Raw genomic sequence first — 15,960 nt, forward strand, 5'->3', positions numbered from 1 at the left:
GAAATATTATCTCCCATTTCATTTTTTTTTAAGAACATTAATAGTCTACCCTATTATGATGAAGGGGAAAAGTTTTCTAAATTGTACCTAATTGATAAGAGAGAGAAAAAGAACATTTATTTTCTTCCATAAATTTCCTTTTTTTTAGTTTACATCCAGCTGCTTGAACCATAGTCTTTCCTATCCAAGCAGATCTTTCACCTAAACCCAAGTAACCACTGATTCAAAGTCAAAACTTACTTCACTAAACCTAACCAATGTGACTGAGAAACGGCATTTTCAACCATTTCTAATAAAATCAATCAATCCTATTTCATATATTTACATTGCAGTGAAAGAAATCATTGAATAAAAGGGGAAAATGTATATAAATATATGAATAAAAATCAGTTTTCTTCTTACAATCACCTTCAGGTAGATATATAAATGTTGCCTGATTTCAGCTGGAATCAACTTTCACCAATTCCAGGGGATTTCAAGACAAAACTAAACAGCATTACAACCATCTACTCAATTGTGGATTGTAACTATTGACATGAAGTCACATTCGGGGCCACTTTAACTCACACATATGGATTAGACATTAAAGCATGTACTATACTAATGGCCTCTACAAAGGACTCAAATCTATTATGTGATATTGCAACAAAAATCTGAGTCACAACATTAATACAAATATATTGGATAAACTTAGGCAAGAATCATCACCAGTCTCATACCCATGAAATCAGTCAAACATCAGACCATCTACCAGCTGTATCAGGCTGTGATTATCAACAGAGTCAAAAGGAGCGGGTGTTGCTTCTGACCCACATACGTTATGAAGCCTGGGAAGAGTAAAGGGGTAGGGGGGGGCATAAACTCCATAAACTGATGAGAGTTCAGGATCTTCAGTGTTTTTCTATGGAGTTGAAAGCTGAAGATATCCAAGCTTCGGCCCCTGTGTAACTGATGCTCAACAACCACCGGCTCATCTGTGTCTGTGCTTTTGAGAGGTGGGTCTTACTCAACTGACCCATGAAGACTATATTTGATTTTTATTCTGGAGAATGGTTTTCACAATTAACCAATGATGCTGCCCTTCAGCTAACGTTGTTGTTACCCGCCGGTGCATTCATGGCTCTTCTCTTTGAATTAGATATAACTGCTGGCTGAATGTTGACCACAGATGCTCCAGCATGATTAAACCACGAAACCGCTTTAACCTTTCATAAAGCTTTTGTTGTGATTAGTTTATAATGGTTTACTAAGTCATGTGCCATAAACGAACCTGACATAATGACCTACAACCCGCTTCAGCAGCATGTTCATATGAGCAATACAGAGAGTAAGAAGTAAATCCTGTGATGATGGAGAGAGGATTGCTGTTGATTAGTTTATCCTTATCTCCACACTGCACTCGAGTTCATTTCAGTGCACAAAACCCAATATTTGTAGATGGGTCACTGTGTTGTACCCACAAGTCCTCCATAAATGTTTGGGCATTTTTATATTAAATTAATTAATGTGCAACTACTTGCTGTGCTGGAGAGTGGTTTTGATTTATTGAGGTAATTGAATGTGTAAATGGACACGCTGTAATCAGATTGACACATAAAAACTACCAGGAACTAATCTCTTAATTGTTTTTTAGCTTTAAATATCAGTTTCAACCACATTTATTATGTATAAACGATTTTTTGTGAACCACACTACCCAGTATTTAAGTATTAAAGGACTTTTGAAAGAACTAAAAGTATACTTTCAGACATGGGTTATAACTTTATACTGTGATTAGGCTGTTTCTTTGAATAAAATGAGATGTTTTGCTGTTTTGACAACCACTCAGGGCACATCCCACTGCTTGTAATGCTTCCTGTAATAGCCTGCTGTTTTAACACCACAGTCTTCAAATATGTTCTTTCTAATGGTATAACAGAAAATGACTTATTAATTCGTTTTTACAAATTAGTTTAATTAATCTACGAAGAAGAAAATTGACTAAAAATACACAGACTCATTTGCTGTCTACTTTTGGTTGTCCAGAGAATATTAAAGACCAGGAGTCAGATATGAGTGGATATTATAGGAGGCGTTTTCCTCATTCACTGTGGTCGGTAATGTATTAATGAACAGTAACAGATCTTATCTCTGAAAATTTCAATAGGACTTCAAGGACTGAAAAAAGTAGCCTCTTGTTAACTTTTAATTTTAAGATCTAGCTATTTTCTCCGTGTGTGAGTAAATGGAGATACTACCTGAGCAGCGAAGTGGCCACTTCATCATTCACATTAAACTCGTAAAAACCAATACCCCGGTATATTTAGATCTCAGTTTTTAGGGCAAAATAATATTTTCTAGTTACAATCACCACTTAGATGTTGACTCACATATCATTAGGGCATCACAAACACGTATTAATGAACCTCAGAATCAGAGTAAAAGCAAGGGGTTGACCTGCCTTGCACACTACTACATCCGATTTACTGTGAACCAACGTGACCTTATTTCTGGTGCCACCTTCTGGTACAGCTGATATTCAGTCCAAGATTGCAGACAACTGATATCAAAGATAATCGTTCTTAGGACCTGGACAAAAGAAGTAAAAGCTTTCCAGAATTACCGGTAACACATGCAGTTTGGGTCTTCTAACACATTTTCTTGGCCTCATAATATTCCTATTGATATGTGCAAACAACTCTTGATGTGTTAGATGATCTTAATATAGGCTATATGTAAGAAACTTAATGGTGTCATGAGCTAAATGTAATCAGGTGCTGAGACAACCTTTGCCCATTACATTATTTTAACTCATTGGAAACTTAGATTGGTAAACAATATCACATTAGCCTGAGTAGGTTAAATACCATGTGCAGTAAACATGTTTCTCCTTCTTCATCATCCAGAGTACATGGGGGTTTATCTTATGTTTTGTACTAGGTCAAGGTCCAAAGTTATATTGCCATGCATGAACAGACATCCGGTTTCAGTTTAAGATAGAAGCCCAGGTAATATTTTTTTTCTGTTACATTAAATGCACTTAATCTCTTACAATTTTTATTTTTTCCTCAGGAACATGGCAGAACCTCTGAGAGCAGTCATAGGTGCACAGAGAAACATGTTGCACCCAAACACAAATACCGGTATGCTGAAATAATAAAAGCAGAAACTGACAAAATATTATATCTACTGATATTATTATTTATATAAATAGTTTGGGCATGCTTTAGTACCTGCAGGTTTGCTAAACTGTCAACTTAATATTGCAACTCCACCGTCCTTTCAGTGCTTCTCTCTGGGCAGAAGGAAACTGAAAGACTACAAATAATAAATAGTGCCCACATGTAGTAAGACTGTGGTTAGATATTCAAAATTGGCTAAGACCCATAAATATTAATTGCTCACACATTGTATGTACAAGTATTCTTATGGGGAAAATATTTATATTTAAGGCTCAATCAAAAATTAATTTGATTGTGTTTTATTTTTTGTAAATAAAGTGCAAAGCCAAGTACTTTTAGAAAAAAAACATTGCGAAAAAATAGAAATACATAACAGAAAATGGAAAAAAAATAAGTTCTGAGTAAATGTATAATTATAACATTTAATTTTCGTTTTTGGCTTGTTTGATTATTATTTTTTTATTAGGTTTTTGTTTTTTTGTTTTTTGTTTTGTTTTTGTCAGGTTTTGGTCTAGTTTTTGTCTGTTAGTCCTTTGGTAGTTAGTGTATTGTCAGTGTACATGGTATGCCTGTTTCCATTAAATAAAAAAAATAAAAACAAAAAAGAGACTAAAGTATTCCTAGCCTAACAGCAGCAAAAAAGATAATAGCAGTAAAATGGAAACCACGACGCACGCTTAACATCTCCCATTGGTATCTGACTTTCCTTGATATTATCTGGAAAAATCTACAGCCCGAATCCATAATGAAAAACAACAAAATATTTTATTTTGGTATATGGCAGCAGATAAAATTAAGGCCAAACTTGAAAGATGTATTTAACATTGATATAGACTACCTTGTTGCACCTATCCTTGTTCAGTTTTTGATATTATTATGTTATGCCTTTGTTTTATTTTGTCCTTTGTTTCTATTATCTTTTTATTATCTGTTTTTCTTTATTATCAACTGTTTTCATCGAATGCTTAGGTCCAAGGGGTGGGTTTGGAAGGGAGTGAGAATATGTATTAATGCTTGTTTAACATCATTGTGGATGCCACCGTTGATAATAAGAAAATCATGAAAAATAAATAAAAACATGTGATCACAAAAAAAAAGACTAAAGTAAAATACTAGTTTATAAGGCAGAGGGAAAACCCACGGGGAAAAATAAAGGAAAACAAAGTCATAATAAAAAATAAAAATCTTCTCTGCCACTGTACATCGCGAAATGGACAATAAAAGAAAAGTTTTGGAATTTACATTCAAATTTTTATCCATTCATAAGCAGTACTCGAGTTGTAAAAAAAAAAAATCAGAGGGGATGGTGGATTTTATCATATGGGGACAGATAATTTGTGCTGATTACAAATAATATAATATATTACAAATAATAGCACTGACCAAAACACCTGCAGAAATACTGCAGGAATGACATAGCAGCAGTTAAATGCAGCCTTCTGTAAGCTTTAAATATCCACTGGGCTTACATCAAATACATCAAAACACAAAAATAAAAAACAGTTTTCTGAACTTATCAATATGGCTCTGTCCTTCACAGGATAAGTAAAATGGATCACTACAAAAACTCAAAATCTTAACAAGAATATTTGTCTTATTTCTAGACTCATCACTGGAAAAAATTTTTTTCACCTTTTTCAAGTAGATTTTCACTTGAAATAAGTAGAAAAATCTGACAGTGGAACAAGAGGGGGGATGATTTTGACCGTTTTTATTTCAGGGGGGGTGCCATCCCCCCTCATACCCCCTCAACTCGAGTACAGTTCATAAGTAATTAGGGGTAACGTTGCACAGTTCAAGCTGCGGGGCTTTTATTTTGAAACTGCAGACCGGAAAACGTTTCCATTTCTTTTCCTTCGCGTTTGACGGAAGTAAGAAACTCTCACACCGTCGGTGTTGCTGTTTGTCAACTATGTCGAGGAACTTGAACGCAAAGATAGTTATAATAGGAAGCGGCATATCTGGGATAGCGGCAGCGGACAGGCTCGTTAAAGCTGGATATAATCATGTGAGGATACTTGAAGCGACTTCAAGAAGCGGAGGACGAATCAAAACAGGCAAACTGGGTGAGAGATGTGCATCAACCTCTTTATATTTGACCAGTCACATCAGTCACCAACAGTCTGTAACACGCCTTTTCGTAGAAATCCAGATGTCACGACAAGATTATTTTGCAGCCTTTTCATGTTTATGTCCTTTTACACCGGCTCTATGAACTAAAGAAAAGCCTCAGCAGGTGGACACATGTAATTCAGACTCATAACAGGTGAAATTGCTGCTCTTTTTTCTTAGTTGACCTTGCTTGAATTTCCGTAAGTTTAAATCAAATGTAAAGGACTGTCTCAGAAAATTAGAATATTGTGATAAAGTCCTGTATTTTCTGTAATGCAAAAATGTCATACATTCTGGATTCATTAAAAATCAACTTAAATATTGCAAGCCTTTTATTATTTTAATATTGCTGATCATGGCTTACAGCTTAAGAAAACTCAAATATCCTATCTCAAAAAATTAGAATATTCTGTGAATCTTAATCTTAAACTGTAAGCCATAATCAGCAATATTAAAATAATAAAAGGCTTGCAATATTTCAGTTGATTTGTAATGAATCCAAAATGTTTGACATTTTTGTCTTTTTAATTGCATTACAGAAAATAAAGAACTTTATCACAATATTCTAATTTTCTGAGACAGTCCTGTATGTTACATGCCATGTTCAGAAGACCAATGACAGTGTGAAAATACCATCTCTAACATCCTTAGTCCTCGTGAACTACCTGAGAGCTACAGCCAGAGCTGGGTAGAGTAGCCAAAAATTGTACTCAAGTAAAAGTACTGTTACTTCAGAATAATATGACTCAAGTACAAGTAAAAAGTAGTCATCCAAATAATGACTTGAGTAAAAGTAAAAAAGTACTTGGTGAAAAAACTACTCAAGTACTGAGTAACTGTTGAGTAACGTCTGATTTATTTTTTTAACACAACCATTCAAACAGACAAAAGTACAAAATAATCATCTTCAGGCAAATTAAATCAATAAAATTAATACAAATTAATAAAAAATAGCTTAAATTAAAATAATCTTAAAGTAAATTCAAGTACTTTAATAAATAATAAAATAATAACAGAATAAAAAAATAAAATAAGCACAAGTAGCACAAAATTTCAAGCCTTTGTACTTTTCTTTTTTAACCAGAACTAGAACAAACATGAACTCTGTATAAACTCTGTGTGTGTGTTTGACTCTGTGTATATGTGACAAACATGCAAAAACAAAAATTTTTCCCAAAGAATCACCCAGTGATGTCATGAGATTGTTGACAGCTCAACGTAGCCTAATGTAGCGGAGTAAGAGTAACATTTTCTCCTTCACAAATCTACTCAAGTAAAAGTAAAACGTATAGTGATTCAAAACTACTCCTAAAAGTACAAAATTTCCCAAAACTTACTCAAGTAAATGTAACGGAGTAAATGTAACTCGTTACTACCCACCTCTTGCTACAGCACATGCAGAATGATGTGAAGTTGGCTGAAGAAAAGGTCTTAAAAAGTCAAAGAACTCTTTTCTAATCTGGATATGTGAATTAACAGTAAACTGCACATCTGAACTTATCTAAATGACATGTTTTAGACTTCAGACTTGGCACTTAAAGGGGCACGTTTGTGTCATGCATGTCAGTTTCTAAGTTGTTATTTTTGTGGAGAGGAAAAGAAGACGAACATTGAAAAGATCCTTCTTTCACAATATGTTTCCACTGCAGGTGATAGTATCGTTGAGATCGGAGCAAACTGGATCCATGGGCCATCCGAGGAGAACCCGATATTTTGTCTGGCTCGAAAGTATGGGCTTTTGGATCCAGAGGCCCTCACCCCAGAAAACCAAGCCATCGATATCGGAGGACATCCGCCTTGGACTTCCAATGTGTTCAGCAGCTCAGGTTGCCAAAAATCATTGTTAATATGGTCTGGATGCTATGAAAATTATATCAACCAAACTATAACACACTGTAGAGCTTAAATTGTCCCAGTGATATGGTCTGTATATTTTAGTTCAAATCATATATTTAATTTTACAACTTCTTATCAGTTCTCCAAGTGAAATTATATTGTTGTAGTATAAATGATTAAGAAGAAAAATAGATTAAAACATGAAGAATCTATTTACAAATGGTTGGAAAGTTTGATGAGTAGCAGAGTGAATGTCTTGGATACTGCATTCAATATATCAACAATGTGCTGTTTGATAGACTGATCAAGACTAGATACTTCATGTTGCATTTAAGTGAAGCAATATAAGTTGGTGACTTTGATGGTGCTTTTCGTTGGTCTGTTGGTATTTCCTGTAAATGTTTGTAGGTCAGAAGCTGAATGTGGAGGACTACTCTCCGGCTCTGGAGATGTTTGCTGAGCTGCTGAATGAAAGTGCAGAATTTCAGAATCAAAAAGGAGAACCGTGTGCCAGTGTGGGAGATTTCATACGTGCAGAGGTATCGCTCTTCAGCCACTGTCAATGGCTTTGATAAATCTGTGATTCCATGGATTAATGCCTTGTCTGCCACTTGGTGTATGCAGGTAAAGCAAAAAGCAGCAGAGAAATGGAAAGACGTCGACCCAGCCACCAGGTCTTTGCAGCTGTGTGTGATCAGTAACATGTTGAAGGTGGAGTGCTGTGTTAATGGGAGCCACAGCATGGATGAGGTGGGTCTTGGTGCCTTTGGGCAATATAAGACTCTACCTGGACTGGACTGTACATTCCCACGGTTTGTACTCTGTTGCACTATATATATGTGTGATATTAAACGTTGTTTTATTTGGATGTACTTAGGGCTGGGCGATTTTGGACAAAAATAAAATCCAGATTTTCTTCTCTGAAAACCCGATTTTCGATTTCGATTTCGATTTTTTTGGTAAAACTACAAAAGACAATGGAATAAATTGTTTCAAATATTTTATCTTTATTTTTAAAGAAAAATAGCAAACAAATTTCCCTATTGGGAATGAAGTGCAATTGAAATATACTGTAAATCCTCCTTGAGTTTAGTAAGGTGACAACATTTACAATTTTCTTGACCAAACAAAGATGACTAGACGAGCTGTCTGTAATGCAGCCAGCTGCAAAAATGGAAAATCGATTTTCCGATTTTTCCTTTTTTTAACATCGATTGTGATTAATAAATCCGATTTAGATTTAAAATCGATTAATCGCACAGCCCTAGATGTACTCTTTGGTGACATATGTCTGTCATGTGTAGACTGCAGATGTTGGTAGTTTCACACGAATCTCACAATATTAAAAAAACATTATTCAGTTTATCGACCAACTGTTTTAACATTTTGTGTTTTTTGATTATGCAGAGGTTATGAAGGTCTGATCAAAAACTTGATGTCAGAGCTCCCGGATGGTTTAGTGACCTACAATCGGCCTGTGCGGTGTGTTCACTGGAATAACGCTTTGAAAGGAGAAAACCCAGTAACTGTTCAATGTGATGATGGAGAGAAGATCGTCGCTGATCATGTTATCGTCACAGTGCCTTTAGGTATTTTCAGTCCAAAATCAAATGTTTCTCATGATTTGTTTATGAAATTACCATTTCTAATATAAACACTTTGATAAAGTCTGTATTTCACTGCTGTTTAAGCATGTCCCTAAACCTGTATGTTATTCAAGGTTAAATTATTATTTGGGATTCATTTGCTGCATGAATGTCTGGATTTTTGGTATCTAACAAATTTAAATTGCTCTGTTGTGTCAGGATACTTAAAGAAGCACCATTCGACCCTGTTCCAACCACCTCTCCCTCTACACAAACTGCACTCCATCCACAGGCTCGGTTTTGGAACAAACAATAAAATTTTTGTGGAGTTTGATGAACCGTGGTGGGATCCTGACTGTGAAGTGATTTATCTGGTGTGGGAAGATGAGGTGAGATTAGCAGACAAACTTCACTAAGCGGCACCTTGAATGAGAACTATTTATCCTGCAATAAAAATTGTGATTTGTCAGGATTACGCTCCTTTACATCTGAATCACAGAATGTTTTAAAAATGTATTACAAAATATGTCTCTTACCTTTTCTCACAAATCAGGAGTCTATGGTGGATCAGGTGCCAGACGTACAGAGATCCTGGATAAAGAAGTTGTTTGGTTTCACTGTACTCAAACCCACTGAAAGGTCAGCTAGAACAAGTGACATGCAAATGCTGATGCTTCCATGGCTTGTTTATGCTGTATTTTAGAGATGGATAAGAATGAAGATGCATTTCTGGTTTAAATCTGCAGGTATGGCCACCTTCTGTGTGGCTGGATTGCAGGACACGAGTCGGAGTACATGGAAACGCTGTCTGAACAGGACGTCACACATGACGTCACGCAACTCGTTCGCAGGTTCACAGGTGAGCCCGAAAAAAAACTAAACTACGTATGCGTATAGAGTCATGTTGGTGAGAAAGTTGACCCCCTTTCATTTTATACATTAATACCTGGTCCTGTAAGTATTGTGGCTCCTTCCTCACTTTCAGTGTTGCTGTAGTTTATCATTAACTATACTTCACAAGCGCTCAATCATCCATAACTCTTAAGTTCCTGAGGCAAAATTTCAATCAGGTTGAGGCCTGGAATTTGACCAGACTATGCGCCATCTTGAATCTTTCTACTGTTGATTTGCTGATATGTTTAAGATCATTGTCCTGTTGCATAACTGAGCAACCTTTAGCTGTTGGACAGATTCCCGCACACGTACTGCTAGAACATGTAGATCATGATTCCCTCGGTAAGTGCCAGGTGCCCAGGTTATGTGACTGTAAAATAAGCAACACTTTGACACCAGTCCACCACCATGTGATCATAATTTTTATTAGAATAGTTTTATAACTGTTGTTTTTTTGTTGTTCATCAAAGATGGCACTGTATATTATAACCAGACTTGTCCGCTTTAGTTTCCTCTGCACAAGAAATACCAGAAATCTTCTGGTTTGTTTAAATGCAATTTTGCAAAAAACTTAAACTTAAAACTTACAATAATAAGTATTGTAGTGTTTTTCTTTTTGGTGCTTACCTTTACTGCGTCCTGTTGAACAGGGAACCCTACCATCACTCCACGGAGAACCCTGCGCTCCCAGTGGTTCCATGACATCTGGACATGCGGCTCCTACAGCCACATCGGAAAAGGCTGCTCAGAACAGGACCTGGACAACATGATGGAGCCACTCCCACCGAAGGGATCACAGTCACAAGTACTTCCACGTTTATACTCAAACAGAAACACATGTCCTGAGCATACACATGTCTTGACATATGATTAAAGGTTTGACACGTCTCTCTTAACTATACCGCTTCTTTCAGCCCCTGCAGGTTTTGTTCGCTGGGGAGGCGACTCATCCTTGCTACTTCTCTACCGTCCATGGAGCGCTTCTCACCGGATTGAGAGAAGCTGACAGACTCATCTCTCACTACTCCTCCGTTAATCCATCCAAGCTTCCCATGTCAAAGCTTTAAAACATCTATGTGTCTGTGTCACGAAAGGATGAATCATTTGAGAAATGAGACTTCTGTTTGCGTATGATCATTGATAAACATATTACAAACAAACAATGGAATCCAAGCCAATTTGGATAATTGATTAGAAACTGCTCTGTATTCAAATAACTTGCTCATGGTGTAATGCTGCTGGGTTTAGGACATGATCTGCCATAAAATACAAATGGACATCACTTATCATCCAGGCCTTTTTTAATGAAATGCATGGAAGATACATTTTCATATTTAATAATGTATTAAATAGGCACTTTTGTACACTTTCCAAAGAACACAATTCCTGATTATACATAACTAATGTAAGTTAACATTGACTTTGGGGTGTCTCTGTTTTAATACTTACTGAATTCTCAATGCTTTCCTTTTTGCCACTTTGATTTTTTTTATTAATTTTTTTATTAATGAATTGTAATTACTAGTGAATAAATGATGCATCTATTGATAATTGTTAACAGTCTATAATGTGTGTTCTGTGTTAATGTTCTGATGAAGTGTAAAAAGTATTCTGCAGAAAGGAGTATTTTATATAGAACCCTGTTAGATCTAGGTTTATCTTGTTTTTCTGTTACAGAGTTTATACAGCAATCCTTATGTTAAATTTAATACCAATTTAATATCACTACCTTCAGATTTTTTTTAAAAACTGTCAACATTAAGTGTTAATCACGGACCTTTTAACATTAATACAGATTTTGAACTATAGAACAGATTTATAGACTCATTGATGTTGACCAGATGTTTCACATTTATTTCACTTTGTGAATGACAATAAAATGACAATAAAATAGACTCCTTAAAATGTAAAAGGTAAAAAAATAATACCAATTTAAAAAAAAACTCTGACAGTGAATTTAACACTTTTAATGGCCTTAAATTTGGCAATTTTCATTTATCACTTTTTAATACTTTTTAAAACCCCGCGGAAACCCTGTGTTAGAATATTACTCGGCCAACATGAGGACCACCAACTGATAGCAAGGGCAGTCATACGTTTTCTGCATGCCACTGTGGGCTTTATTCAAGAATATGTGACCTTTGTCAAGTCAAGTCAGATTTATTTGTAGGCTATAGCACAATTCGTGCACACAGCAGCTCAAAGTGCTTCATATAAAAACGTTCCAATACAATCAACAATGAATTGCAATCAACATCATACAGAACACAATAAAAACATTAACAGTTAGATTAAAAAATGAAGTTAAAAAATTTAAATAGAAGTAAGAAATAAAAGCTGAAAATCGATAATCGATTTGTGAACTAACTAAGCCCCAAACTACCAGAGGAGGGCACTAATACGCCTGGATGCGTCGAAACTGCCGGAAACAAATGAAGAAGAAGAAGAAGAAGAAGAATTGCAGTCTGCGCATGCTCAAGAATTTCCCCTGGGGCATTCACCCGGAAGTGAAAGGAGACCACGTGTTAAATAGTTGAAAAAGGGACGGCGCGGTTCAGTAGTTGTTTAAACACCAACACCAACATGGCTTCAACAAGTTCAGTTCACGATTGGACGGACGAGGAAACCCGGTTCATGCTCCAGCAAATACAAGAGCTAAACATTTTAAAATGTATGGATGGGCGCAAAACAAGAAACGCGGACCCTTTTAAAAAGATCCAGAAAGAGATGGCAGACGCGGGTTTCACCAGGACACCCGGGCAGATCAAGATGAGGTGGAAACATGTACGGAAGGCGTACATTGGTGCCAAACAAAACAAACCCACAAGTGGACATGATCCGGTCAGTTGTCCGTACTACGATATTCTGGATGAGCTGCTGGGGAGTCGACCTTTGTTCCAGGCCCAACAACACGGGGTGGATGTCGGTTTCCAGACATTCAACCAAGGTGAGTTGATAAAACTTGTTGCCTTTGTTCAAATAATGTTTTGCTTACCCCGATAGACGAGTTAGGGCACACACCATGTGGGCTTGTATGCTCTGATTAATATGAATAACTGGGAATACAGTACTTTTTTGGGGGGGTTATTGTCTGAGTTTAATGAAAACACGTTTGTATTGATAAGGTTTAATCAGAATACTGACTTAAAACCAATCACAGCTGTTTTCCAGGGTCAAAATGAACCCGGTGTGACTGTTTATGAAACAAAAGACCTAAAACACAATTTAATGAAAGTAGGCACGATTATATTTGCAAAGAACATAATATGGAACAAATAATGTGATTATTGTGACAACTAGACAACAGAAATCCATATGTCTGACATAAAATGACTAAGATATATAACATTTTTGTAACCCTCTGCAGAAGCAGCAACAGATCCATTGTTCTTTTCATCATCAACACTAAAAGCTACATAATGACTACCAATAACACATTACATGAGTTATAACCTAATTCTGTGTTAAATGTGTTATTATCCAACTGCGTTCCAACTTATAACACACTGATCAGGTTTAATCATAATACTGATTTAAAACCAATCACAGCTGTTTTCCTGGGTCAAAATGAACCCGGTGTGACTGTTTTATAAAACAAAGAAAACAAAAACACAGTTTAATGAAAGTAGTCATATTTGCAAAGAACATGCTATGGAACCAATAATGTGATTATTGTGACAACTAGACCACAGAAATCCATATGTCTGACATAAAATGACTAAGATATAAATCATTTTTGTAACCCTCTGCAGAAGCAGCAACAGAGATGGGCGGCCATGTTGACTCAGCAGGCAGCACAGCAGAGCGTGGAGATGAGGCTTGTCCGGTTGCTGAGGCCTCAAGGTGCAGTTCCCCGCTGCAGAGGAACTCTGAGTTACCAGGTAAGTTCTGCAATATGCTGGCTGCAACAACCAATGCTTCTTTATTTTTAAAAATATACCCACATTAGGACATGTAATAAGTTTTACACCAATTCTGTCTTCAGAGATAAGTGCTCAGAGACCTCGTCGGAGGCGGCAGGGGCATAGAAGCGACATCGCTCTCCTGTGCGACCAGATGAACGAGACGAGGGATTTCTGGCGAGGGCATCTTCGGGAGAGCGACGAGCGTCAGAGGGAGAGCGACGAGCGTCGGAGAGAGAGCGACGAGCGACGGGAGCGGATGATGACCTCTCTTATCGAGGTGATGAGAGAGTCAAATACAATGTTCCGCGCAGCCCTGGACTCAATCAGGAGACTGTTGCCTCCGGCACCCACCTACCACCTACCACCAAGTCCACCCCACGACCAGGGGGTGCCTTCCCAAGACCATTAAGCCCGGTGTACCACCCACAAACGCCATCCACCCCCTCACGGCCAAGGCCAATGACATCCGAACCGGAAGCCTACCCAGGGTACCACCGTGCCCTCCCAGGTCCATCCACGTACCGCGACCTCTAGACATTTGTTTTTTTTTATTCATCTTTTTTTGCACATGTTTAATTCATCTTTTTTTGCACATGTTTAATTCATCTTTTTTTGCACATGTTTACGATTGTATATAGTTTTGTTTTTTGTATCTTAATAAATATACACTCAAAACACTAATATCTACCTCTTTGTTTGTAAAAAAAAGTTTAGTTTAGTTTATTTTGCACATAAAACATAACAGTAAAAAAACAAAGGTAAAATGGAGCATTGTGCAGGAGAGGTGGAAGCCAAAAAGGCTTATGAAAATGCCTCCCCTTTATAAAACAGACACAGATAACAGATGGGCTAGTTTTGAAGGATTTTTTTTTTTTTTTTAATTCAAGAGTTCATTAATGAGAGAAGTGAATTACATTCACTTGAGGATATTATCTGCCTCAATTTTGTCTAAGTTGGTGCTCAGCTCTTTCTTCTCAAACTCTAAATTTCTGTCAACAAATTGAAACACCTCCCTCCCTTCTATTTTTCTTACATGAATGCACAGCATTGTAATGAGGTACTGAGTAACAAGATGCTATATCGTCATTGAGCCATGTTTCTGATAGAGAAAGCACCGAAAATACATGATTTAAGTTGACATGTATATAAAAAAAAAAGTGAAATAACTACAAATGAAATGATTTTATTAATGTCATGAAAGATGCAGTGTGCTGTACCGAAACAAGATGGAGCTTACAGAAATGCTAAAACAAAGGTCTGCGCAGAGGGAAGTTTGTGCTCAAATAATCTGTAAGCACCTCCCTGATCTTCTGACCACCTGCAGTGTCTGTGTTGTGGGCACGGGCACCAGGTTGTGGTAGGTCGGCGTCTAAAGCAGCAGCCTCATCGGTGCAGGTGGGGTTTACACCGTCCTTCTCATCTTCACACAGGTTATGCAACGCACATGTAGCTATCACATGAGGGGTGAATGTAAAATGGAAGTCACTACGCTTGAGCAAAACTCGCCAGCGTGACTTCAGTCTCCCAAAGGCGATCTCGACAGTGGTCCTTGCAGAGTTTAAATAGACGTTAAATGACTCCTGCTCAGGGGTGATGCGTGGGGAATGGGTGTACCCTTTGATCAGCCACTCCATTAAAGGATAAGCCTGATCTCCCAGAAGAAAATGGTTGACGGTAACACCGTTGATTTCCCTAGGCCCTTAGTGAAAAAGACAAGATAACATGAACAAATTTCAGAATGTGTTGCATCTGATGGTAGTCTACTCAGTGATTTGCACATTAAGGTCTCAGAAAAAATTATATGGGTGGTGATACTGAATACTAAGCATGATTTACGACTTACTTTAGGTAGCTGATGTGCATGGCTGAACAACGCCGACTGCCTAAGAACGTTTGCGTCGTGAGCACTTCCAGGCAGTTTGCAGTTTATATTCCAAAACCTATAAGACATAATAGCAGCATTAAGTTCATGATGCTCAGACTGCACAGCGAGTGGGGATGGGTGGCAAAACCTTCTTTAATCCTCAAAAACTGTACATATTTTGGCATTTCACAGTATCCCCTCATCACCATTAATAGTCAAAAATTAATTTTGGAATAAATATGATTCAGACAAGCAACAAAATGTGTATCAGTTGCACAAAAAGTTGAAATATTTCCATTTGTGCATGAAGACATGGTCAAATCTTTTACATTTCTCTTTTGAGGAGTGTTTTCTTCTCTCAACTGTAAAAAATGGTTCAAATTAGATCCTGCACAGTATGTAAGGGTTAAGAGGAAATGTGTTTGCCTACACCGATACGTGTCGTCCACCACAGCTTGGAGGACATAGGAAGGCCATCCTTTGCGATTGATGGAGTCCTTGTAGTCTTCACTTGGTGGTGAAACAGGAATGTGGGTGCTGTCGATGCAACCGATTATTGTTTATTTAAAAGGATCCCCATTAGTCTTCGCCATGGGAAGACT

General features: G+C 37.1%; 2 protein-coding genes across 2 annotated transcripts; both read left to right on the plus strand.

The window, feature by feature from the left end:
• Positions 1 to 5,013: 5,013 nt before the first annotated feature.
• Positions 5,014 to 11,136, plus strand: paox (polyamine oxidase). The gene is made up of 10 exons (XM_061744705.1): positions 5,014 to 5,227; positions 6,923 to 7,099; positions 7,518 to 7,648; positions 7,734 to 7,921; positions 8,517 to 8,698; positions 8,915 to 9,084; positions 9,249 to 9,334; positions 9,442 to 9,554; positions 10,240 to 10,394; positions 10,504 to 11,136. Exons 1-10 carry the CDS (start codon positions 5,074 to 5,076, stop codon positions 10,654 to 10,656), a joined length of 1,509 nt encoding a protein of 502 aa, XP_061600689.1. The 5' UTR covers positions 5,014 to 5,073; the 3' UTR covers positions 10,657 to 11,136.
• Positions 11,137 to 12,123: 987 nt separating this feature from the next.
• LOC133463680 (zinc finger and SCAN domain-containing protein 29-like) lies at positions 12,124 to 14,252 on the plus strand. The gene is made up of 3 exons (XM_061745360.1): positions 12,124 to 12,536; positions 13,342 to 13,470; positions 13,575 to 14,252. The coding sequence occupies exons 1-3, from the start codon at positions 12,173 to 12,175 to the stop codon at positions 13,901 to 13,903; spliced, it is 822 nt and encodes a 273-aa protein (XP_061601344.1). The 5' UTR covers positions 12,124 to 12,172; the 3' UTR covers positions 13,904 to 14,252.
• Positions 14,253 to 15,960: the final 1,708 nt, after the last annotated feature.

Source organism: Cololabis saira, chromosome 17, assembly GCF_033807715.1.
Source record: "Cololabis saira isolate AMF1-May2022 chromosome 17, fColSai1.1, whole genome shotgun sequence".
NCBI classification, from domain to species: domain Eukaryota; kingdom Metazoa; phylum Chordata; class Actinopteri; order Beloniformes; family Belonidae; genus Cololabis; species Cololabis saira.